Source organism: Microtus pennsylvanicus, chromosome 22 (assembly GCF_037038515.1).
Source record: "Microtus pennsylvanicus isolate mMicPen1 chromosome 22, mMicPen1.hap1, whole genome shotgun sequence".
NCBI classification, from domain to species: Eukaryota; Metazoa; Chordata; class Mammalia; order Rodentia; family Cricetidae; genus Microtus; species Microtus pennsylvanicus.
Window position 1 is genome coordinate 24882001 of NC_134600.1, and position 25839 is coordinate 24907839.

A 25839-nucleotide genomic window follows, 5' to 3' on the forward strand; every position below is an offset into this window, starting at 1 on the left:
GAAATGAAGCTTGCAGGCAGATAAACTACAAGTTCCTAAGTGGGAAGTGGAAAAGCAAAATCCTCAAAGTGAACATGAGAAGTTGTAAGCACAAGCTTAGAATTAATTCAGCAAAATAGAGACCTCTTAAAGAAAAGGAAACAGGATTGGCAAGATGGTGCAGTGGTTTACCATCTGCCAAGGCTGGCAGCTTTAGTTCAATCCTTCGGACCCACTTAGTGGAAGGAAAGAACTGACTCCTTTAGGCCGTCCTCTGACCTCTACGCACTTGCCTTGGCACACATGGGTCATGGCACACATTGCGACAAACATGTACCAAAAGAAACAGAATTCAAATAAAACAGAAATATCTTAAAACTTAATTTAGAGCCAGATGTAGTGGAGGAGAGAGGGAGGGAAGAAGGGAGGGAGGGAGACAGTGGTACATGAATTAAGACAGAGAAGTTTTGAGGTACAGGGAAGTGAGTGTAACCTGGAAATTGGGAGTTGAAGACAATGCCCTTACTAAGTTGGTTCCAAGTCATGGTCATGGCTGGATGTCTGGGACCAGAGCTAGAAAATCCTCAGCAGAGTGATTGGGAAATATATATAGTCCATGAGGCTGGCTGTTACTGTGTCCTTGTATAGAAATGTAAACTCAATGTATACTCAAGTGTAAAGCACTTCAGGTCATCCCTATGAAAGACTTATACAACTAAAATCATGAGTTGGGAAAGTATTTTGTTGGTGAGCTACAGTAGAATATAGAATTCTGTATGGAATGTGCTATGAAAATTATGTTCATATATTAAAAATAAACAGCAAGAAATATATTGAATGTTAATATTACCTTTAAATGGTAAAATTATAAGCAACTTTTATTCTCCTTTGTATTTTCATGGTTTAAATTTTGTATGTATCTGTGTGTGTGTGCTGTATATGTGTATGGTACATGTATGTGTGATATATGCTCACATATGTGTATAGGTAGCTAAGGACATTGGGAGTCCTGCTCTGTCACTTCCTAATCCTTGGAGACAGGGTCTCTTACTAAACCTAGACTTAAACTGGTAGCCTGTAAGCCCCAGAAACCTTCCAGACTACCCACAAGCCCTAGAGTCACAGGCAGATGTGTGGCCATGGCATGCTTTTTTGTGTTTATGTTTGTTTTTGTTGTTCTTAAGTTTGTTTGTTGTTGTTGTTGTTGTTGTTGTTGAGACATAGTGCCTCTATGTCCCCCTGGCTGCCTGGCACTATCTGTGTAGACCAGACTAGCAGAGAGCTCACAGAGCTTTTCCTGCCTCTGCCTCCTGAGTGCTGAAACGGAAGGCGTGTGCCACCATGCCCAGCCTGTACCAAGCTTCTCACCTTTGTGTTAGAGATTCAAATTCAAATTCTCATGCTCTTCCCTGGTGAGCCATCTCTCCAGCCTCACGGTGAGCATGCAGGGCACACCCCAGATAACCCATCTCAGGAATGGACAGGGCCTTGTCTATGGCCCGGAGACCAAACTCAGAAAGTTAGGACAAACTGACAGACATCTAGAACAATGTCATGGTTAAAGAATCTAGTTGGTCTCTGTCTCTGTCTCCTTTCATCGCCTGATGAAGGTTAATATTCAGGAGGATGCCTATATGTTTTTCTTTGGGTTCTCCTTATTTAGCTTCTCTAGGATCACTAATTATAGGCTCAATGTCCTTTGTTTATGGCTAGAAACCAAATATGAGTGAGTACATCTCATGCTCCTCTTTTGGCTGAACATAGCGGACAGTGAGGACTACTGAGAAATCAAGAACAATGGCAATGGGTTTCTGATCCTACTGCACATACTGGCTTTGTGGGAGCCTAGGCGGTTTGAATGCTCACCTTAATAGACCTGGATGGAGGTGGGGGTTCCTTGGACTTCCCACAGGGCAGGGAACCCTGATTGCTCTTTGGGCTGACGAGGGAGGGGGACTTAACTGGGGGAGGGGGAGGGAATTGGGTGGCGGGGAAGAGACAGAAATCTTTAATAAATAAATAAATTTATAAAAAAAAGAATCTAGTTGGTTTCAAAAGTCACAATGTCAGGGAGTTGTAAGAGAGACCACTGGGGAAAACAGCTTCACCCTCCCGTGGTGTTCATTTACTCCCTGCGGCTACAAACAATGAGGCAGGCACCTGTACAATGAGCAAAAGTGACATTGTGTCTCCTAGGACCTACAGCAGAAGGAAACTCTTGTAAGTCATGTTCAGCTCCCCTAAAATACCCCTGCATTCCCAGTCATTTACTTCTCCCCTCTTACTTACTGCTGATATGATGTAATTCTTATCTCTTGAAAGAGTTGAAGTAGTTCATTGTCACATATAGTGAAAATGTAAAGTATTTGGAGCCATGCTATTTGCCTTTACAGAAAGTTATTACTTACTGACACAATCTTGGGTTTTGTTTTTTAGAATTTAAAATGTATTTCCAAAATCTGTGGGTTTATTTCAAGGACAAAAGACCATGGCATATTGCAAATTAAATGTTATTGGACACAACCATGTCCCTTTTTTCATTTTATTTATGGCTTTATTCTTGCTATTGTATCATGCTACAAATCTAGAGCTAGATAGTCGAGGCACATATTGTAATAACCTGCAAAGATTAAATATATACTGTCTATCCCTTTATAGGAAACCTTCCTATCCCTATACTGTACACGTTTTAGATGCTGTATGTTCTCTCAAACGTTTTTTACATTGTTTCTATAGTAACTGGTCATTCTGTGAAGTAACTGTCCCTGTTGTGGTGTTAGGCTACCAGCAGGTGAGCTCATCCTACAAGGTTAAGATGGCTGAAGTTGGAGGACTGGCGAAAGCAATGGTCCAGTCTGTGTTCCTGATGGAAACCAAGCTTGTTGAGAAGCTGTGGGTTCTTAAAGTTCTCCAGCATCTCTCGACTTCCGGTGTGTATGGTGTTGCTGAATTTAAACGTTCCATTGTCCGCTAGCTTTCTTTTTCTCTAAAAGACGATGCACTATAAATAGTTTGTTAAATTTCATTTTCAGAAGCTAATTGCACTTTAATGGTGAAAGCCCAAGCCGCCGGAAGAATCTGTGCTCACCTCAATGACCCAGATCCTTCAGGACAGCTTCTATTTCGTTCATCAGAAATACTTTGGAATTTGTTGGAAAAATCTTCAAAAGATGAAATTATACAACAGCTTAGTAACTTGGAATGCCTGCTGTAAGTGTATGTGGGTAGATAGGAATGTCATTTGCCTTGAACCATAGCCAGTCATAGATAACTAAACTTTGAATCTGTGTTTGACTGAACTTTTGATTCATCTGATGGCTGTGTCTCATGCCATTGCAGAAATAGAAGAAGCTACACTCTTTTGTTCTTGTGTAGTAAGCTGGCCTAGAACTCGCAGTATAGTTGAGTGCGGCTGGTCTCCCTCCTCTTCTTCCCCAGGACTGGGATTACATGTAAGTGTGTACTGCCATGCCCTGGAGAAGCCACAGTTGTCGAGTAGGATGCTCTCAAAGTATCGAACTCTGGAGTTGATTGTGCCTTTACAGATGGATAAAGTAAACGTAGAAATTTTTTTGGCTTTTTTCGAGACAGTATTCTGTGTAGCCTGTCCTGGAACTATCTCTTGTAGACTAGGCTGGCCTCAAAGTCACAGATATCTGCCTGCCTCTGTCTCTGAGTGCTGGGATTAAAGGTGTGCGCCACCACCACCCAGCTATAAAATTAGAATGTTGTAACTATTTATTCATTAGAGTTCTGATTAGTACTTACCACATTTCTAGTTCTATAATTAAATTGTCAATTAAATGTAAGTTTTCAAGTTGCTAAATTATTCATATTCAATAGATGGTTATTGTCTGTTTGCTATGATCAGTCTGAGATCATAAAAATATAACTAAAAACTGGGTGTGCTAGCAACACACCTTTAACCCCAGAACTTGGGAGGCAGAGGAGGGCACAGCTCTGTGAGTTCAGGAGTGAGCTGCAGGCTAAGCAGCTACACAGTGAGACCCCATGTCAAAAATTCAAATAAAATAGAGTTGGCTCAGCAGTAAAGTTCTTCAACAGGATGTGGGTTTGATTCCCAGCACCCACGTGGCAGCTCATAACTCCAGTCCCAGGGGATCCAGTTCCCTCTTGTGACCTCCATGGGCATCATACATACATGTAGGGCATAGACACACACACACACACACATATTAAATTAAAAATAATTTTGGATGTTTATTTTTTGTTTTTACATCCCAACCAGTAATATAAAATTTTAATTAAAAAATAAACTAAAACATTTCATGGACCTCTTATATTTGCAGAGAAAAACAAGTATGTAAGAAATTTTTTTTAAAAGTATAATAAACGTAACATAATGAAAGAGATTTTTGCAAGGTATTGCATCTTTTTGCAGAAGAAGATGGATGAACGTGTTTCTGTTTTCAAGTGACCCCAACCCCAGCCCTACCGTCCTAGCTATCTTTAAGTGTTAACTTGGCACAGTCTGTAAGTACTGAGAAGGGAGTCACCATTGAGGGATTGGAACTGATCTGAGATGGCCCAGCCCACCATGGACAGCACCATCCCCTGGACTGTGTTTCTTGAGCATACGATACAGCCAGTTAAGCATGAGTCTATGAGGGAGCCAGCTAGCACTCTTCCTCCATGGATTCTACCATCGGTTTCTGCTCGAGTTCTTGCGCTGCCTTCCCCTCAGTGATGAGCTAGGAACTGGATGCGTAAGCCACATAGCTCCTTTCCTCCTGCGAGTTGCTCTTGGTTGGTGATTTACCACAGCAACAGAAAAGAAACTAGAACACCAACTGATGAGGATGCAATTAAAAAATAATAAGCTGATTTCGTGAGCCTCGTTACTGAGAGTTCCGCAAATGTGAGGACTTAGAGCCTCCCTGTCTGTTGGCGCTGCCTTTACTCTTCTGCCTTCATCCTGGTAGAACAGCGATTCTCAATCCTGGTCACAACCCTTTGGGGTGAAACAACCCTTCACCAGGGTCACATTTTAGTTCGCCTGCATATCAGATGTTTACATTAAGATTCATAACAGTAGCAAAATCTCAGTTATGAATTAGCAAGTAGGATAATCTTATGGCTGGGGTCACTACACCGTGAGGAACTGTAGCAAAGGGTCACAGCATTAGGAAGTTGAGAACCACTGCTGTAGCCACAAGCTGGGGAGAGCAAATGCCATGAAAAATAAGGGTCGTGATGTTCCGGAGAAGCTGCGCATGGGCCCCAAGAGGCAAGCCAGTGGCTGCCCACTACAGAAGGCACCTGCCCTGGAGTTGAGGGCATGGTTTATGATCCTCATTCTCAATAACCCCAGCAGCATCTCAGCAGTTAGGAGACAGTCACAGTTACCTGCAGAGAGCATCTCACACAGGAAAAGAGAACTAAAAATCAGATTCAGAAAAAATAAAAAAAATGAAACCTGCAAGAAGTTTAGTCCAAGAACAGAAGAATAAGGCAGGCTATTAGGAGCTGAGGGTTCAGGGAGAGCAAGAGCCGGGCCGTCTGAGCCCTGGGAAGCCAGCTAACAAGGTCTTTATCCAAAGAACAAAGAGCAGCTTTGAGTGCCTTTGGCATGATGTGGTTAAATCTTGTAACACAGTCCCATGTCCATCTGTGGGTGGTTAGATTAGTGGGTTCTTATCTGGTATATTGCCGTGAATCAGGGGCAGGTTGGGGAGGATAAAAACCATGAGGAACACTTTGGTCAAAGGTCTAAAATTAAGAGTAGGATTTTGTTGGTAGAGACGTAAGTATTCCCATAGAATGTGTCTCAGTTCAGCTTTCCTTAAAGAAGTGTCAGAAAGCTGTACTTTATAAACAGTGTTAGAGGCTAGGGACTCAGGGCTCCAGCCGGGCAGTTCTGGCAAAGGCACTCTTCCAGATCAGAGAGCACTGACAGCTCATCTAGGGAGTGAAGCCGCAGGAGAGCCCCCTGCAGTCCTGGTCTGGGCACAGTGATTCCTTTATGACTGCCTTGTTGGTCTAAATGCTTCTCCTAAACCCACCTTCCCAAACCTTCATGCAGGGCAGGATTTCAACAAACGAATTTTGAAAAACGCACAAACATTCTGCCTATAACAATATCATTTTTAATATTTTATTTTCCAGGGCTTTGAAGGAAGTATTTAAAAATCTGTTTATGAGGGGCCATAGTCATTACGACCATCAGCTTAGAAATGATATATTAGTTATCACTACGATTATAGCTCAGAACCCTGGAGCACCAATGATTGTAAGTATGCATCGGATTGCATTCACTTTAATGGGGAAAGTGGTAAGGGTACTGTAAGTTGTGTTTTAGTGCGCAGGCGTGTTTTATTGCAGTGCGCAGGCGTGTTTTATTGCGGTGCGCAGTTGTGTTTTATTGCGGTGCGCAGGCGTGTTTTATTGCAGTGCGCAGGCGTGTTTTATTGCAGTGCACAGTTGTGTTTTATTGCGATGCGTAGTCGTGTTTTATTGCAGTGCGCAGTCGTGTTTTATTGCAGTGCACAGTTGTGTTTTATTGCGGTGCGCAGGCGTGTTTTATTGCGGTGCGCAGTTGTGTTTTATTACGGTGCGCAGTCGTGTTTTATTGCGGTGCACAGTTGTGTTTTATTGCGGTGCACAGTTGTGTTTTATTGCGGTGCGCAGGCGTGTTTTATTGCGGTGCGCAGTTGTGTTTTATTGCGGTGCGCAGTTGTGTTTTATTGCGGTGCGCAGTTGTGTTTTATTGCAGTGCGCAGTTGTGTTTTATTGCAGTGCGCAGTTGTGTTTTATTGCAGTGCGCAGTTGTGTTTTATTGCGGTGCACAGTTGTGTTTTATTGCGCAGTCGTGTTTTATTGCAGTGCGCAGTTGTGTTTTATTGCAGTGCACAGGCGTGTTTTATTGCAGTGCGCAGTTGTGTTTTATTGCAGTGCGCAGTTGTGTTTTATTGCGGTGCACAGTTGTGTTTTATTGCGCAGTCGTGTTTTATTGCAGTGCGCAGGTGTGTTTTATTGCAGTGCACAGGCGTGTTTTATTGCGGTGCGCAGTTGTGTTTTATTGCAGTGCGCAGTTGTGTTTTATTGCGGTGCACAGTTGTGTTTTATTGCGGTGCACAGTTGTGTTTTATTGCGCAGTCGTGTTTTATTGCAGTGCGCAGGCGTGTTTTATTGCAGTGCACAGGCGTGTTTTATTGCAGTGCGCAGTTGTGTTTTATTGCAGTGCGCAGTTGTGTTTTATTGCGGTGCGCAGTTGTGTTTTATTGCGGTGCGCAGGCGTGTTTTATTGCGGTGCGCAGTCGTGTTTTATTGCGGTGCGCAGTCGTGTTTTATTGCGGTGCGCAGGCGTGTTTTATTGCGGTGCGCAGTTGTGTTTCACTGCGGTGCGCAGTTGTGTTTTATTTTGGTGCGCAGGCGTGTTTTAGTGTCAGGACAGGCACCGCGGCTCTTCCTCACTGCCATTCTGTTGTGCTCCTGTGCAAGTCTGGCATCCACTTAGAGATTCATTCTTTCTGGCAGTTTTCTTGGTTTCCTGTCCATGCAGCTTCATTTCTTTTTGAATAAAAGGACTTTGTTGATTATTTCATGTGGCACAAATGTGCTGCCTGCTTTCAACAAAGTCTTTAGGGTTTCTTTTATCTAAAAATATCTAAATTCCACCTTAATTCTTGCAATTTATGTTCCTCGGTTGAAAAAAAATCACAATTAGCACTTGAACGGTCATGTTCTGCTGTCTTCTGCTCTCGGCTGTTCCTGTAAGTACTTGCCATTTAAATTCCTCCTTTCTGATATGAAAAGTGTCTTTTAAATTCCATTTTCAAGATTTTTCCCCTCGATTTTTGGTGTTCGGCAGTTTTACTACAGTGGGCCAAGGCATGATTCCTTTTGTGTCTATTCTTTATATAGAGTTTCCTACATATGTAATTCTTTCACCAAATTTGATCAAATTTGGGCCATTATTTTCATCATTAGTTTAGTTCATTCTCCCTCCCTCTTGTTCCAGCATTCCAATTACCTTACATTTGATTATTTTTTACATTTTCTCATATGGGTATAAACAGTTTTCAACAGTTTTTCTCTTTCGTCCTCAGATTGGATGATTGGATTGGTCCATATATTTAAATGAGCTGAGTTTCGCTGTCACAGCCATTGACAGCCTGGTCATCTTTTCTTGTGTTTTTACTTCAGGTATTAGAGTATCTCTCCTTTTCAGTTCTGGAGATCAAACCCAGGGCTTTCTTCATGGTGGACAGGGTTTTTTCATAATCTATAGCCCTAGGCTTCTTCGATTCCTTTGTACAGTCTCTGCCTTTATGCAGCATTCCTGTGTTCCCAGTCATTATGAGTGTTTTATGTGGATTCTAATCTAGGCCTCTGGAGAACACTTTTCAGTGTGGTCATCAGTGGACATTGGACTTGTGTGCATTCATCCATCTATGTGTTCCAACTGTGATGTATCCAACTGAGATCCATCAATCCCAGTGTGGTTCCTCTAGCCGTAGCTATGGTGTGTAGCATTCTTTGTATTTGGACAGCTCAGGCAGTGCTCAGAAACAGGTGAAGCATTTGTATGCATATTTGAGATCCCCTTCTGGCTTTCTCCTTTAGGAGACTGTACCTTTCGTTCTAGTGGCTGTGGCTGCCTCAGTCCTCTGATTCAGTGGTCATGTAGACTACAGGGTTATCTTTGAGTTTAGCATCCCACAAGGTCTAGCATGGGAATTGCTTGCCAGGCTAAAAATTATTTTAAAAAGGAGTTGATATGTAATTTACACAGTGACTTATTCTTCAGTCTTTGTCAAAGTTCTAACTTTCTCCCTGTGTCTACTCTCTCTTGACCAAAAGATTGCTACTTTTTTTTGTTTTGATTTATTTTTATTTTTTTAAAATATACCAATCCAAGTTCCCACTACCTCCCCTCCTCCCATTCCCTCCACACACCGTACCACCCCACCCCCATCTAATCCTCAGAGAGGGTAAGGCACATTGCTTTGTGGAAGGTTCCAAGGCCCTCCCTACTGTATTTAGGCTAAGCAAGGTATACATACAAAGAGAATGGGATACCAAAAAGCCAGTACATGCAGTAGGGAAAAATCCTGGTGCCACTGTCAGTGGTCCCTCAGTCTGCCCCAGCCATGCATTTGTCAACCACATTCAGAGGGACTAGTTTGGTCCTAAGCTTATTCCTTCCCAGTCTGGCTGGAATTGGTGAGCTCCCATTAGCTCGGGTTTTGAGCTACTCAGGTTTTAGACTGTTTCAGTAGATGAACCCTTCATGGTTTTGATCTCTTTGCTCATATTTTCATTCCTCCCACTCTTCAACTGGATTTCAGGAGCTCAGTCCAGTGCTCAATGTGGGTCTCTGCCTCTGTTTCCATCAGTTACTGGATGAAGGTTCTATGGTGATATTTAAGATATCCATCAGTCTGAATACAGGGCAAGTCAATATTGGGCCCCTTTACTCTAGTGCTTAGGGTCCTAGCTGGGGTCATCCCTGTGGATTCCTGGGAATTTCTCTAGAGCCAGGTTTCTGCTAACTCTGCAATGGTTCCCTCCCTCAATCAAGATATCATTTTCCTTGCTCTCATCTCTGTCCTTCCTCCATCTCCACTATCCCATTCCCTCAAGTTCTCCTCAACCCTTCCCTTCTCCTCTCCTGTTCCCCTTCTACGCTCCCTTCTTCCCGCCACCCCCATGCTCCCAATTTTGTCAGGTGATCTTGTATGTTTCCACTTTCCAGGTGTATCTATATAGGTTTTTCTTAAGGTTCATTGTATTACTTAGCTTCTCTAGGATCATGAACTATAGGTTCAGTGTCCTTTGTTTATATCTAGTATCTAATTATGAGTGAATACATACCATATTCATCTTTTTGGGTCTGGGTTACCTCACTCAGGATAGTGTTTTCTAATTCCATTCATTTGCATGCAAACTTCAAGATGTCATTGTACTTTACCACAGAGTAGTCCTCTAGTGTTTAAATGTGCCACATTTTCTTTATCCATTCTTTGGTTGAGTGGCATCTAGGTTGTTACCAGGTTCTGGCTATTACAAATAATGCTGCTAGGAACATAGTTGAACAAATGTTTTTGTAGTATGATTGAGCATCTTTTGGGTATATGCCCAAGAGTGGCATTGCTGAATCCTGAGGTAGGTTGATTCTCATTTTTCTGAGAAACCACCACACTGATTTCCAAAGTGGCTGCACAAGTTTGCATTCCCACCAGCAGTGGATCAGTGTTGTTCTTACTCCACATCCTTTCCAGCATAAGCTATCATTGGTGTTTTTGATCTTCGTCATTCTGACAGGTGTAAGTTGGTATCTCAGAGTTGTTTTGATGTGTATTTCCCTGATGGCTAAGGCTAAGTATATTTTGGCCATTTGAGGTTCTTCTGTTGAGAACTCTCTATTTAGTTCTGAACCCTATTTTTTAATTGGGTTATTTAGAATTTTAATGTCTAATTTCTTATGTTCTTTATATATTTTGGAGATCAATTCTTTGCCTGCTGTGGGGTTGGTGAAGATCTTTTCCCGTTCAGTAGACTGCTTTTTCTCTTATTGACTGTGTCCTTTGCTTTACAGAAGCTTCTCAGTTTCAGGAGGTCCCAATTATTTATTGTCGCTCTCATTGTCTGTGCTACTGGGGTTATATTTAGGAAGTGGTCTCCTGTGCCCATGCATTGAAGACTTCTTCCCACTTTTTTTTCTATCAGGTTCAATATGGTCATATTTATATTGAGGTCTTTGATCTATTTGGACTTGAGTTTTAAGCCTGCCACTAGATATGTATCTATTTTTATTCTTCTACATATTGACATCCAGTTATGTCAGCACCATTTGTTGGAGATACTTTCTTTTTTCTATTGTATGATTTTAGCTTTTTTGTCAAAAATCAGGTGTTCATAGGTGTGTGGATTAATGTCCGGGACTTCAGTTCTATTCCATTGGTCAACCTCTCTGTTTTTATGCCAATACCAAGTTTTCATTACTGTAGCTCTGTAATAAAGCTTGATGTCAGGAACGGTAATGTCTCCGGAAGTTCCTTTATTGTACAGGATTGTTTTGGCTATCCTGTTTTTTTTTTCCCATACGAAGTTGGTTATTTTTCTTTCAAGGTCTATAAAGAATTATGTTGGGATTTTGGTGGGGATTGCATTAAATCTATAGATTGCTTTGATAGGATTATCAGTTTTACTGTGTTTACTATCTAAGAGCATGGGAGATCTTTCCATTTTCTGGTATCTTCTTCAATTTCTTTTCTTCAAAGACTTAAAGTTCTTGTCAAATATGTATTTCACTTCTTTGGTTAGTGTAACCCCAAGATATTTTATGTTCTTTGTGGCTACTGTGAAAGTTGATGTTTCTCTGATTTTCCTCTCGGCTTCTTTATCATTTGTGTATAGAAAGGCTACTGACTTTTTTTTGAGTTGATCTTGTATCCTTCACTGAAGGTATTTATCAGATGTAAAAGTTCTCTGGTAGAGTTTTTGGAGTCATTTATACATACTGTCATATCATCTGCAAATAATGAAAATTTGACTTCTCCCTTTCCAATTTGAATCCCCTTGATCTCCTTTTGTTGTCTTATTTGCTATTGCCAAAACTTTATTCTATGTTAAAGATATATGGAGAGAGTAACAGCCGTGTCTTGTTTCTAATTTTAGTGGGAATAGTTTGAGTTTCTCTCCATTTAATTTGATGTTGGCTACTGGCTTGCTGTATATTGCTTTTATTATGTTTAGATATGTTTTTTGTATCTCTGATCCCTTCAAGACCTTTATCATATAGGGGTGTTGAATTTTTGTCAATTGCTTGTTCAGCATCTAATGAAATAATCATATGTTTTTTCTTTCAGTTTATTATATGATCGATTAATAGATTTTTGTATGTTGAACCTGCCCTGCATCTCTGGGATGAAGCCGACTTGATCATGGTGGATGATTTTTTTTGATGTGTTCTTGGATTCGGTTTGCTGGTATTTTATTGAGTATTTTTACATCATGTTCATGAGTGAGAGTGGTCTGTAATTCTCTTTCTTGGTTGAGTCTTTGTGTAGTTTTGGTATCAGGGTAACTGTAGCCTCATAAAAAGAGTTTGGCAATGTTCCTTCTGTTTCGATTATGTGGAACACTTTGAGGAGTATAGGTATTAGCTTTTCTTGGAAGTTCTGGTAGAATTCTGCACTGAAACCATCCAGCCCTGGGCTATTTTTGGTTGGGAGGTATTTGAAGATAGCTTCTATATCCTTGCAGTTTATAGGTCTATTTAAATTGCTCACCTGGTCTTGATTTAATTTTGGTATATGGTACCTATCTAAAAAATTGTCCATTTCTTTTACATTTTTCAATTTTGTGCAGTAAGGGTTTTGTAGTATGACCTAATGATTCTCTGAATTTCCTGTGTCTGTTGCTATGTCCCCCTTTTCCTTTCTGATTTTGTTAATTTGGATGTTCTCTCTGCCTTTTGATTAGATTGGATAAGGGTTTGTCTGTCTTGTAGATTTTCTCAAAGAACCAGCTTTTTGTTTTGTTGATTCTTTGTGTTGTTTCTATTTTGTCAATTTCAGCCTTTAATTTGATTATTTCCCATCTTATTCTCCTCCTGGGTGAATCTTCTTTTTGTTCTAGAGCTTTCAGGTGTGCTGTTAAGTCACTAATGTGAGCTTTCTCCATTTTCTTTAAGTTGGTGTTTAGTGCTATGAATTTCCTCTTAGCATTGCTTTCATGGTGTCCCATAGGATTAGATAAGTTGTGCCTTCATTTTCGTTGAATTCAAGGAAGTCTTTAATTTCTTTATTTCTTCCTTGACCCAGGCATGGTTCAGTCGTTCACTGAGAGTAGTATTGTTGTTAAATTCTGACTTTATTCCATGATGATCTGTAACATTAATGGGGCCTGCTTATTGGGGTTTCTGTCTCATCTGGTACCCCACAGCCAGCAAACTCCAAAGAAAATCACAAAGAGATCTCTATAAGTTTTAAAGCTGATTGGCCCATTAGCTCAGGCTTCTGATTAGCTCTTTTGACTTATATTAAGCCATTATTCTGATCTATTTTTGCCGTATGGCTCGGTACCTTTTTCAGCTGGCAGGTCACATCCTGCTTCCTCGGTGGTCTGTGCAGGACTGGGAGGAATCAGCTTCCTCCTCCCCAGAATTCTCCTGTTCTCATTGCATCACCTCTACTTCCTGTCTGGTTTTCCCGCCTATACTTCTGGCCTGGCCAATCAGCGTTTATTTAAAACATGATCGACAGATTACAGATAATTCTCCCACACCAGTGATCCGATAAGACACAGGTGGTTACTCCATTTTTTTTTAATCTGTGGAGGTTTGCTTTGTTACCAAGTATGTGATCAGTTTTAGAGATAGTTCCATGAGGTGCTAAGATGAAGGTATATTCTTTTATGCTTTGGTGGAATGTTCTATAGATGTCTGTTAAGTACATTTGATTCATGACATCTGTTAGTTCTCTTATTTTTCTGTTAAATTTCTGTTTGGTTGACCTGTCCTTTGGTGAGAGTAGAGTGTTGACTACTTCTACTATCAGTGTATGGGGTTTGATGTGTGATTTGTTTTAATAATGTTTCTTTTACATATGTGGGTGCTCTTGCATTGGGGCATAGGTGTTCAGGATTGAGACTTCATCTTGATGGATTGTTCCTGTTGTGAGTATAGTGTCCTTCTCCATCTCTTCTGATTGATTTTTAGTTTGAAATCTATTTTGTTAGATATTAGGATAACTACAACCACTTGATTCTTAGGTCCATTTGAGTGGAAAATCTTTTCCCAACCCTTTACTCTGAGGTAGTGTCTGTCTTTGAGGTTGAGGTGTGTTTCTTGTATACAGAAGAAGGCTGGATCCTGTTCTCATATCCATTCTCTTAGCCTGTGTCTTTTTATAGATTGAGTACATTGATATTAAGTGATATTAATGACCAGTGGTTGTTAATTCTGGTTATTTTTCTTTAGTAGTGTTTGTGTGTTTCCCTTCTTTGAGTTATGCTGGTAGGGGATTATCAATCGCCTGTGTTTTTGTGGGTGCAGTTAGCTTCCTTTGGTTGGGGTTTTCCTTCTAGTATTTTTTGTAGGGCTGGTTTGTGGATACATATTGTTTAAATCTCTTTTTTTCTTGGAATATCTTGTTTTTTCCATCGATGGTAATTAAAAGCTTTGCTGGGTATAGTAGTCTGGGCTTGTATCCATGGTCTCTTAGTGTCTGGGGCACATCTATCCAGGACTTTCTGGCTTTCATGGTTTCCATTGAGAAGTTGGGTGTAATTCTGATAGGTCTACCTTTATATGTTATTGACCTTTTTCCTTCAGCTCTTAATATTCTTTCTTTATTCTGTACATTTTGTGTTTTGATTATTATATGGAGAGGGGATTTTTTTTTGATCCAGTCTATATGGTGTTCTTTAGGCTTCTTGTACCTTCATAGGGATATCCTTCTTTAGGTTGGGAAAGTTTTCTTCTATGATTTTGTTGAATATATTTTCTGTGCCTTTAACCTGGAGTTCTCCGCTTCTACACCTATTATTCTTAGGTTTGGTCTTTTTATGATGTCCCAGATTTCCTGGATGTTTTGTGTTAAGATTTTATTAGATTTAATGATTTCTTTGATCAATGAGTCTATTTCCTCTATAGTATCTTCAGCACCCAAGATTTTTTCTTCTATCTCTTCTATTCTGTTGGTTATAGTTGTCTCTGTAGTTCCTGTTTGTTTACCCAGATTTTCCATATCTAGAATCCCCTCGGTTTGTGTTTTCTTTATTTCTTCTATTTCAATCTTCAAGTCTTGAACTGTTTGCTTCACCTGTTTGATTGTTTTTTCTTGGTTTTCTTGGGTTTCTTTGAGGAATTTTTTAATTTCTTCCAATTTTTTGTTCATCTTTTCCTCCATTTCTTTAAGAGAGTTTTTCATTTCTTCTTTAAAGGTCTCCATCATTTTCATAAAGTTATATTTAAAGTTGTTTTCTTCTACTTCTTCTGGGTTAGGATGATCAAGTCTTCCTTTTGTATGACCATTGGGTTCTTTCTGGTGTTACCATGTTGGTTTTTAGGTTGTTGGAGGAAATCTTGCATTGGCACCTACCCATCTCTTCCTTCAGATTTCATCTTTGTCCAATTCTTGGATCTTGTTCCAATTTTTGTAGTAGCTATCTTCTTTCCTGGTTCACTCTCTTGGGGCTTTTTCTTGGTCCCCTCAGTGTTGTAGCAAGTTCTTGGTCCCCTCCATATTGTAGCAAGCTCTCAGCTCTTAAATGGGGTGGGGTTAGTAGCTTGGAGGGGCCACTGGATAGGGTTGGATTTGGGGGGTACCTACCCACAGGAAACTCCCCGCTGACTGTCTAGAAAAGCCAAGGTAGTCGGGGGAGGAGTTTGGGGTTTTGACCCACTGTGGAACTCCTAGAGAGTGGGGTGTCCCGCCATGTTCCTGTTCACTCACCTCTTAGGTCCCTTCAGTATTGGAGCAAACTGTGTTTCAGAGTTCCACTGAGGTTGCAAGAGAATAGGCCCAAGATTGCTACTTTTTATCTTTTTGCTCAAAGATTTGTTTTATCATAACTACCCAGCCATATTAGAAGCTAATCTGCTCTATATTTAAAAGACTTATTTTACTATTTTTAATTGCATGTATGTATGTATGTCTGAGTGTGGGCTTGTCTCTGTGAGTGTAGTTGCTCATAGAGGTGGAAGAGTTTTGGAACACTTGGAGTAGGAATCCCAGATGGTTTTGATCCACCTGAAGCGGGTTCTGGAAGCTGCTGTCAGATGATCTGTAAGAGCAGCCTGCACTCTTAACTCCCCAGCCCCGCCCTGTACATTATAGTGAACAAATCATTGACTGGGATCACAGAATAGAGAGATTTTGCAGCAACATCCACACATCTGCCATATTACTTTCTATGTTGGGTTTCAAAGGACTTGCTATGAAGTCAGTGTACATCAAGAGGTCCACATAAAAATGTCATGGAATTTATACTACAAAAATGTATACATAGTCCAACAGAGCACCTAGTTACATCTGCCATGTGTATGTAGACCCTAATGTTTGCCTGTCCGACCATGGCCAGTTAGCGAGTTCTCAGTTCAGTCACTGTGAACGTTCCTGTAATTCCATGAGCGTAAATCTGGGCAATAACATTCTTACAGTTTCAAAGTGAACCCTGAAGAAGTAGGAAAATTATCCATAAGTGCGGTTTTATTCCCCGTGTTCTTTCCTTACTACACGAAGTCCAATTGTGTGACTCTGTCAAGAGTGAGTTCCTTGTGCTGAGGTATTTGCAGCTCTGATAATTCCTCAGGACTTTTTGTGGTAAGTCGCACTGTTTGTACAGTCTCCTGACTGTCCTTAGGGATAAAGAAGGAATAGTTCCCCAAAAGAACTGGACTTTCCTCCCCGTGGTATCATTAAAGGTGCAGACAGTGAATCACAGAGGTAGTTGTGCTGGCGTCTGGCCTTCAAATGCCATGTCAGATGTCACAGACTGGTGGAAAAGCTTCTGAGATGCTTCAGAAGCAAGTCAGGTCAGTAAGTTAGAGTTGCCTCACCGCGCACTGCCGCACTTCCACGTTCATTCATTCGTGTTAGTGGCACAGATTCGAATGATTACGTAGCAGCCCTTGAGTGGGAGGCAGATGTGGGCCCCTGCGCTCTGTTCCTGCTCTAACCGCTCTTCTTTCTGCCTGTTGTGTGTCTGTAACAGGAATGCGGCTTTACCAGGGACTTGATACTGTTCGCAACGTTTAGTGAAGGTAACAATCGCACCACCTCAAGCATTTTGTAAGCTCTTGATGAGTCTTTAGTTATAAGTTTAGCTTTCATTTTGTTCTCTTTTTTTTCTCTCACAGTTAAAAGTCAAAACCCTTTGGTAAAAGGTCTTAAGCTTTCTAATTCCTATGAAGACTTTGAGTTGAAGAAATTGCTATTCAATATAATTGTGATCTTATGTAAAGATTTAACTACTGTTCAGGTAATGACTAATCAAACAGAAAAGTTAATAATGAAAGCATTTTAGTTTATAGCCCAGTTTTTAAAGTTGCAATCGCAAATCTTTCATTAACCAACTCATATCTTTATTATAGAAAGTAGCTAAGTTATCAGTTTGAATTATAACTATTTAAATGTCCTTTGCAAACAGTAGAAACAAGTAACCTAATTTTGAAACACATACACACACACAAAAAAAAAAATAGTAGAAGCTAAGAGATCTATCAGTGTATGAAAATCTCCTAACTAGGAACATCCCAGACAGTCCCATCTCTTTTCCAGTTGTGCAGACAAGGAAAGCCCTGTCTCTCCCACTGCACCGCAGACAGGCTTCCCACATCTGGCCTCCTGCTCTCTGACTCTCAAGCTGAGGGATGACTGACGTTGAAGGTAATTGCTAGCCTCTGTTAGGCCCGTCTCAGACCTGTTGAGCCCATGTTTTCTCCACACAAGCCTTCCATCTTTCATTTTTACTTACTCCTTTGTCTTGCTGTGTTCATTACTTCACACGTGTGATGTAATTTGAGGAACACTGGGATTAATTCCCACTTCTTGCTTGTCACCTTCTGTGTGACCTTGGCCAAGACCCCTTCCCCACCTGGAGCTTAGGCCTCCTTTCTGAAGCCCAGAACACTTGCATACAGGGCTCTTAAGAGCTTAAGGCCTTTGCTGAGCATAAAGTGTTTAAAAATATTTTACTGCATTTAATGTTTGCTGCATTAAATGAAATTTCCTTCTAACCTGAAATTCTTGGGTGTTCTTTTCATGGACGTGAGTTGTCATTTTACCAAGGAAGGACTGAGGAGATAAAAGCAGGTGGGTGGTGAGGGAGCTTTACGTGGGTGCAGTCTCAATGTGGTCACCTTCCAGGAGTATGCTTTCAAGTGGAATACTTAGTTTCTCTAAATCCCAGGTAGTTCAGCCCCAGAAGAGGGGAACACCTGCCTTGGGGATTATTATGAGATATTGTTAGTATAATTGTTGTTATTGTTAGACTATGACAATTTAAATGGACTTGGCTTTTTTTTGAGAATGTCAATATATAATATATAGCAAAATCAGAGAAAGTTTAATTGCATTTAAGTTATAATTTTATAATTTCTATCAAATATACAATGTATATAGCTTACATATTGTTTCTGAAGTACTTAACAGAAAAATCCTCTCATAAAATATGTTTTATTACAGTGGAGAATTAAATATCTTATAAGTATAAAGTCAATAATTAAATCTTATTCTCCATTTTGTCAGACAGTTTTCCCTGGCTGATTATTTTATAGGCAGCGGAGCCAAACAGCACAAAGGTTAACATAGATTTCTGAAATATATTGTGAACAATAGTGAGCTCAGTTTTGCCGTTACATGTCTTTGACCCAACAATAATAGGAATAATCAGTATATACACTATTATAATTCATGGAGTATTTCAAACCTGGTCCACTGAATTTTCACAGTGATGCTAGAACTAATATTCTTATTTATATTTACTCAACTCCAAATCTTGATCCTTTTGAGTGTACACCATGAAGTACCACACTAGTGAATTGAGTAGAGATGTTTTAAAACCTCATAATTGTTAGGAAGCCCTGTTTACAGAGTAATGCTAAGCAAGCAGGAAGATGGTGTCGTATAAGACAATGCTTGATACTCCTGTGAACTGAAATATGCGTTAGTGCCAGCTGTTAACCACTGGCCATTTCTATAATTATTCATTTTTTAATTTTTGTTGAAATGCTAGGTCCAATACAGTTATAAAATCTTAAGTGCCTGATTAAATACAGCTTGTGACCTGACTGAGTGCTTGATATGGTGTGTAAATTCTTTTGTTTGTACTTAAGAAACAGTTCATATTGGCCTGTTGTTGACTTTACAAATCTCCTTTGAGGGTTCAAAGTGAAGCTCAGAGTAGGCTGTTTGATGAGTATGCACAAGGTGCGGTCTGATTCCCAGCACTGTAACAAAAGAGAAACCAAGAAGGAGGAAAGAAATGCTACCCATTTATTTGCCTCCGGTTTCCTACCTCTGTGAGTTTATTATATGTAGAAACAAAAGCATGAGCTGTATCAAAAAATAATTAATGCGTTTTCTATTCCCAGGAAAGGGGATCATTGCTCTTACTGTCGCTGGGTGCTGTTGATGGTGACGACTGTTATCTATTTTATTTCCTTGTGCTTGGAGCACTGTCACAGATAGGAAGGAAATGTTTTGAAATTATCACTAAATCATCAGTTTGAAACCTTGTATTTAATTTTGCTAGGATAAGTACAGATTTTTTAATTATGCAGCTAACAGTACATTTTGCCTTTTCTTACAGCTATTAATCGATGGCAAAGTTATCTTGGCCTTGTTAACCTATGTGAAAAAGCCCGAGAGACTCAAGATTATCGAGTGGTCTGCAGCGCAGTATGAAGAACTACAACTGCATGCAATAGCCACCTTGTCCTCAGTGGCTCCTTTGTTAATCGAGGAGTATATGTCATGCCAGGGCAATGCTCGAATCCTTGCGTTTCTGGAATGGTGTGACCACGAGGGTGAGTGTCCTTCAGGCCTGTCAAGATTCCAGTCTGTGTTTCAAATGAACGCGCGGTATTTACAAAGACAAGCAATTGTTACATTGAAGTAAATAAAAACATTGAATTCATTCTTTTAGTGTATTTATATGTCTTCATAAACATGGAGATTTTAGGGCTAGAGAGCTGGCTCAGCAGTTAATATCACATACTGATCTTGCTCCAAACGCCTATGCCAGGGAGCTCACAAGTGCTTTAACTCCAGCTCCCAGGGATTCAGTGGCCTCTACAGGCACCTGCATTCATGTGCACATGCCCCGCAGAGACACACTTACACATAATTAAAGATAAAACTGTTGGGTTGTGCAAAGATGAGAACACCACAAAGTCTAATAAACCGGAAGCAAACTTTATTCCGGAAACCAGATCCTAGGAAAACCAGAAATAAACTTAAAAATAAAAAGACACCTCAAGGCACAGAATCTTATCAATGAGCTGAGACCACAGCCAGAGATGGTGTTTGTTAGTCTGTGGCAAAAAGCCGCTTTCTGGACCCACTTTTTATAGTAGGGGCCCAAGAATTAAGCTCTGAACAAAGGACAGTCAACATAGACCTTAATAGGGGAGTGAGTTTTAACATCAATGGGTAACAGGCAGCTATCATGAAATATGTTTTAGAGTAGATTACAGTGAAAGTCACTAATTGCAAGAAAACAGATGTCTTTAGCAATTAGTCAGAAAAGGAGTGCTAGTAATACTAGACAGTTAATAAATTAGAATTAATTGGTTCTTAGGTTGGAAACTTAGAAGATAGCAGAAAGTTCTTCACACCATCTCAAGGTAAACTCAGATACAGACTGCCGTACTTTATAACCCCCATTATCAGATATCATTAGTCAAATCCATGTTTCTCCTGGTACCTCCAGGCAGTGTGTACGAAGCTGCCCCCCATGTCTCCCCTTAATGGTGTCAGTTTTCCATACAGAGACATTGCCTAACCCAGAGGTCATGTATCTCTGTCTCCTAAAGGTTAACTCAGTTCACATCTGTCGTTTATCAAGGATGACCAGGATACTACTCTCACTTTGCAGGGAGAAGCTCTGGCCTTGTAAATAAAACAGCCAGTTGTAAAATGAAATCACCTATGTTGATGGAGGCTTCTTCCCAAGCATCCAAGAAAATAGCTCACTGTGAATGACTGACCCTTGATCTGCTGAGAAAGCTGCTGACAGTCTGTTCTCATTCTCCTAGACTTAGAACTTTATATTTCTTTATTTCTACATTCTCACTTTTGGAATCTACATTTTTATTTTCTTATTCTTGGACTCTTCAAAACAAATCTTTTAGAATCATTGAGATTTCAAAGTCAGATAGTAACAAAGATCTTAAATATAATTAATAAGCACTTGAAAGTATTATATATGATTTTATTTAAATTATTATATTGAGCTCTATAAAAATTATACTAAGGAAGGAAATAAAAAGATGTGGACAAGTTTAATATATTCATTCAACAAGCACTTATTGAGCATCTACGAAGTACAAGATACAACTTTAGCTACTGAAAACACATCTAGGCTTCAGTTGGACGTAAATCCTTAAACAACCTCATAAAATTTAAAATCTAGATTTTTTGCCAGAAGCCTGGCTCCAGAATATAGTCTATCAGAGAGAAGAGCCTCAATTTGTAAATGTTATTTTATTCAATTCTTAAAAATATACTCGAGCATAAAAATTGATAAGGAAGAATGCTATTAAAGACACAAACACTGATCCCTTTGGGTAAAATTTAAAAAGGCATATTTTCATTCTGAGACTAGAAAGAGCAACGGAAGGGATAATATTTCTATAAGAAAAAACAAGCAAACATTACTGAATTTTAACATCTGTTTAAATGTATAGATATTTAAAATATCTGATGTGTTATTTTGTTTTTAAACAAAAAAATTTACTTGAAACACTTTATGCTTTAAGTTTCTAGCTATAAATTCAATTATTAATTTCCCCACAGATTCCTTCTTCATTCACGGTAACAGTTTTCATGGGACAGGCGGCCGTGGAAACAAGTTTGCACAGATGCGGTACACCTTGCGGCTCCTCAGAGCCATGGTTTATCTTGAAGATGAGACTGTGAACACGGATCTCTGTGAAAGGGGGGTTATTCATCAACTGATAGGTAAAGTGTTACATGGCAGCTCACTGGTGCTAGTAGGTGTTTGTAATTCTACAAGTTTCAAAGGAAATATTCTCCTACAAATTGATTTTATGAGTGACCACATCCTGAAAGGTTTTCTGCTTTTTCTTCCATCTTGTTGAAGCCAACCAGTTTTCTTGTTACTGAAATATCAGCAACAGCAATGCTTTAAGCTTTATTCCCACACTTTAGAGACTACTTCATCAACAATATCTTTTTAATTTAAAGGAACTATTGTCATGTTTCATATTTCTGGTGATGAGATGACCACTTCTGGCCAAGCACTGTAGAGCCATTTTCCAAAAAGATCTAAGTTACATTTTCCGGTCCATTTAGAACACTGGAGCGTTGGTGCACAGAGAGCAGTGTCCAGGAGTCTCTTTTGTGACGTAAATACTAGAGAATTCATGAATCTCAACTTCCAGTTCAAGCTGTCTTGCCCTTTATTATTTAAAAGTAGGTAGTCAGTCCCTCAGCCCTCCCTCTTCCTGGTTTTGAAAGTGCTGTCTCAGGCATAACTTCATGTAAATGTTGTGGAGTTGTCCCTATGTGGCCCAGCTTTCTGAATCCACATACTCAACTAACCACAGGCCAAAATTGCAAAAGAGAAAGAAAAAGTGTGTTTGAAGGCAGAAAGACTTTTTCTCGTCATCCCTCCCTAAGTAGCAGTTTATGACAAATGTTAGCCTTCCCACTGGATTAGGATTGGATGTGATTCAGAGGTGACTTCCAGTGTCCACGGATGTAGAGTGTCACGTGCAGATACTACAGCAGTGTGTGTTAGTGAAGGCAAAGATATCGGGCTCAGAACTGAGAGATCGACATTTATTTAGGGAAAACTTAGAAATCAGGATTCTCTGCTTAAACGGTGGATGGAGATGAGATCCAAACAATCTGGAGGAGCAAAACAGGAACCGGGGGGGGGGGGGGGGGGAGAAGAGAAAGGGCCGGACTTGCTTCAGCATCCAGATAAATAGTCTATGAGGCCACGCCCCAGTAGGCGGATAAGCCTTCCTGCATCATGTTAGGGGCCTAGGCTTCCCTGTGTTCTGCTCATGTGTCTGTCACAGTGACAGACGCCTGGGACGAATGCTTTGGTTCACAATTTCACAGGTCTCCATCCGTGGGAATTGGCTTCATGTTTTAGAACCTGTGGTAAATAAAGCATTTTCTTAGAGCTTAGCAGTGGAAGAGAAACCAGAAGGGACCAGGTTGCCATCATCCTCTCTTCCAGTAGACCCTACCACCTAAACCTTACACCACTTCCCAACACATGGACCTTTGAGAGACATTCAAGGTTTAAATTGAAGCCCTGCTAATTGCAATATGCTTTTAAAACAAAGAATCCTCTACTTACTAAAATATTTTTCATTCATCATTAGAAGAGGAATAGTGCCCTCGAATTACAACACTCACAAGAAAAACCAAACATTTCTCTATATCTATCTATCGATATGTATATCTGTACATATCAATATAGAGAGAGAAGGGAGGGACCTCGCTGTGTAGACAAGCCTGACCTTATGTTTAATCCCTTACTGGACTTAAGCCATGCCCAATTTAAAAACCAATTAATTGAAAGCGGAGTTATGTGAAAACATTTGCCTTTATTCTAGATGAGCTTAAGGCGACTCAGCATGGAAGTGCATCTTAATCACAACTGCGTGCATTCCATTGCACAAAACTGAGTCCAAATGCCCCATTGTGGTTGGACATGCAGTCGTATGCCCAGAGAGAAACCATAATCCTGCCTGAATTGAGGAAATGTGTTAGGTGGAAGCCTAGCAATCAGCACGAGTTCTCCCAGGACGTTTTTCTTCCATTCAAAGCTGCTCTTTGTTACAGAATTTCTAGATGCAGGGACCTTGTCCTTTTCAGCCTAGCAGGGCTTTATAGAAGTTCCATCCTCAAAAATGTAGAAAGTGCACTACAAATACAGTGTCTGTGTAGATACGCTTTTTCCTTAGAGAGAGTAAAAGCTGTATCCGTCAGAATGCTGGAAACCTTGCCCTGATGAGAACCAAAGAAAATAGCCTGTCTTATCTCGCACCCTCGCTTGGGCGCCTGTGAGTGGCAGAAACCGTAAAGCTAGAGAGTCTTAGTTATTTTCCAACTCGGGCAGTCTCCATTGGAGCTCCAGTGGGTGTTCTCGAAAGCAAGGCGGTGAGGCGTCAGGAGCGGAGGTGCAGCGTCAACATAAGCAGGATAATGTGCTGGAGAGGCGTGAACGGAGCCCGAGGGTTAGAAAGACGATGTGATGAGAGTTGATTGCCTAAGCAGCAAACAAGTTGGAAAAATCTTTGAGTGGTAAATAGCAGAGTTTGAATTCCATCCTTCATGGGGATAGAGTGTCTGTATGTGCAGTGCTGTGGGCTTTTTAATTTTAATATAAATTTTACATATATATATATATATATGCATGGTGAGTGTGTGTGCGCGCATGCCATGATCCACATTTGGAGGTCAGAGGAAATCTTTGTGGATCACTTCTCTCCTTTCACCACTTTGTGTAGGCTTCCTGGATCAAACACAAGTTAGCAGGCTTGTACAATCACACGCTTAGAGAGCTCTCCAAAATCTGTTACCAGTTAACTACAGAGAAAGGGAGAGATAGGGCAACCTACAGTTAGCATTTTTTGGGGTTTTTTTTTTTTGTTTTGTTTTTTTCGAGATGAGGTTTCTCTGTGTAGCCCTGGCCATCTTGGAACTCATTCTGTAGACCAAGCTGACCTCGACATCACGAGATCTGTCTGCCTCTGCCTCCAGAGTACTGGGATTAAGGGTGTGTGCTCCCACCGCCCAGCTATAGTTAGACATTTTGATAACAAATTTGCAGAAGTATATATCTTTACCTCATGAAATTACATGTTTTTATCCTTCTCTTTATTTATTCTTTGTGTCTTTCAAATATGCATCTCAAACCCATTCATTTCCCTGTCCCTTTGTATCCACCCTGTGCCCTTGCAACGCCCCCCCCAATATAATAAAATTTGAAAGAGAAAAGAAAAGAACAAAAAGGGAAAAATCTCATCATGGAAGCTGTAGTGTGACACAGCGAGTCACGCAGTAAACCCTCTTATCCATGTATCTTCACTTGCAAGTGTTCATTGCAAAGAGTCATTGGCCTGGTCTAGGCCTCTGGTTTCTGCCACACTATAGATGCTGAGCCCTCACTGGGTTTCCTCTTGGACATCCTGCTGTTGCCCTTTGTTTTAGGGTTCCTGCAGCTTTGAGTGTGTAGGACCAGCAGACCACAGATGGGATGGATGCTGGGGTAGGCCATCTAGCAGATCACAGATGGGATGGATGCTGAGGTGGGCCACCTAGCAGATCACAGATGGGATGGATGCTGGGGTGGGCTACTTCATAGCCCTGTAGCTAGAGTTCACTTGCAGGCCAGGGCTAGAAACCCCCATCTGCATTTGGTTGAGTCCTGCCTGCCCCAGCTGTATGGCATGTGGCAGGGGTGTTGCTTGAAACTACATGTTTTTAAACAAAACTTGTTAGTCAAAGTAAGAAGTTGCTAGGTCATCATTTAGTGACAGTCCATTAAACTGACATTTCTACATGTGTAACACTGAAAATGCTACTGATACTGCCATAGATATTGAGATATTCTATATCCATGGGGCTCTGTATGTATGTATGTATGTAGAAATTCTTTGTGAGCCAGCTGACCTAAGTGCTTAAGAAATCCATTTAGCACCCTCTGTTCACAGCTTCTAGATTACTATGCAATGAAAATAGCTCCCTCTGTAATAAAATACTTTCTCTAGCTGAAGATTCTTCTTAAAAGGGAGTTTCTTAACAGTAAATAGCAAAAATACATCTAATAATTAGACTTTTCAATTTTTCTCATGCCAGGAATCTTTAAAAATATAGCAAGCAAGCATGATGAAAAGGAAGAGGCCATTGCTTTGGAGATCCAGTCTGACGCCTTGCTCATCCTGTCGGGGCTCTGCGAGCATTACATTCAAAGGAAGGTGTGCGATCCCCGTGAGCCTGCACCTGATGGCTGCCCATAAATGGTTTTCCTTTTTCCTAATCTTTTAGAATATGGGCTGCTGGGATGGCTCAGCAGTTAAACACACTGCTGCTAGGCCTGCGGTTAAACACGCTGTTGCTAAATCTGTGGTTAAACACGCTGCTGCTAAGCCTGCAGTTAAGCACACTGCTGCAGTTAAAC

At 40.5% G+C, this 25839-nt stretch overlaps 1 protein-coding gene across 5 annotated transcripts in view; it reads left to right on the top strand.

Annotated features, from left to right (window-relative positions):
* Positions 1-25839, top strand: part of Cfap69 (cilia and flagella associated protein 69) — a 73380-nt gene that overhangs the window by 27659 nt on the left and 19882 nt on the right. For 4 of the 5 annotated variants that reach the window (XM_075956281.1, XM_075956278.1, XM_075956282.1 and 1 more), the window contains 8 exons: positions 2760-2909; positions 3012-3189; positions 6106-6229; positions 16666-16714; positions 16811-16932; positions 19264-19480; positions 21471-21635; positions 25518-25636. In XM_075956281.1, coding sequence (XP_075812396.1) covers positions 2760-2909; positions 3012-3189; positions 6106-6229; positions 16666-16714; positions 16811-16932; positions 19264-19480; positions 21471-21635; positions 25518-25636 — 1124 coding nt within the window. The remainder of the gene's footprint in view (positions 1-2759; positions 2910-3011; positions 3190-6105; positions 6230-16665; positions 16715-16810; positions 16933-19263; positions 19481-21470; positions 21636-25517; positions 25637-25839) is intronic. The other variant, XM_075956279.1, reaches the window with a different exon arrangement.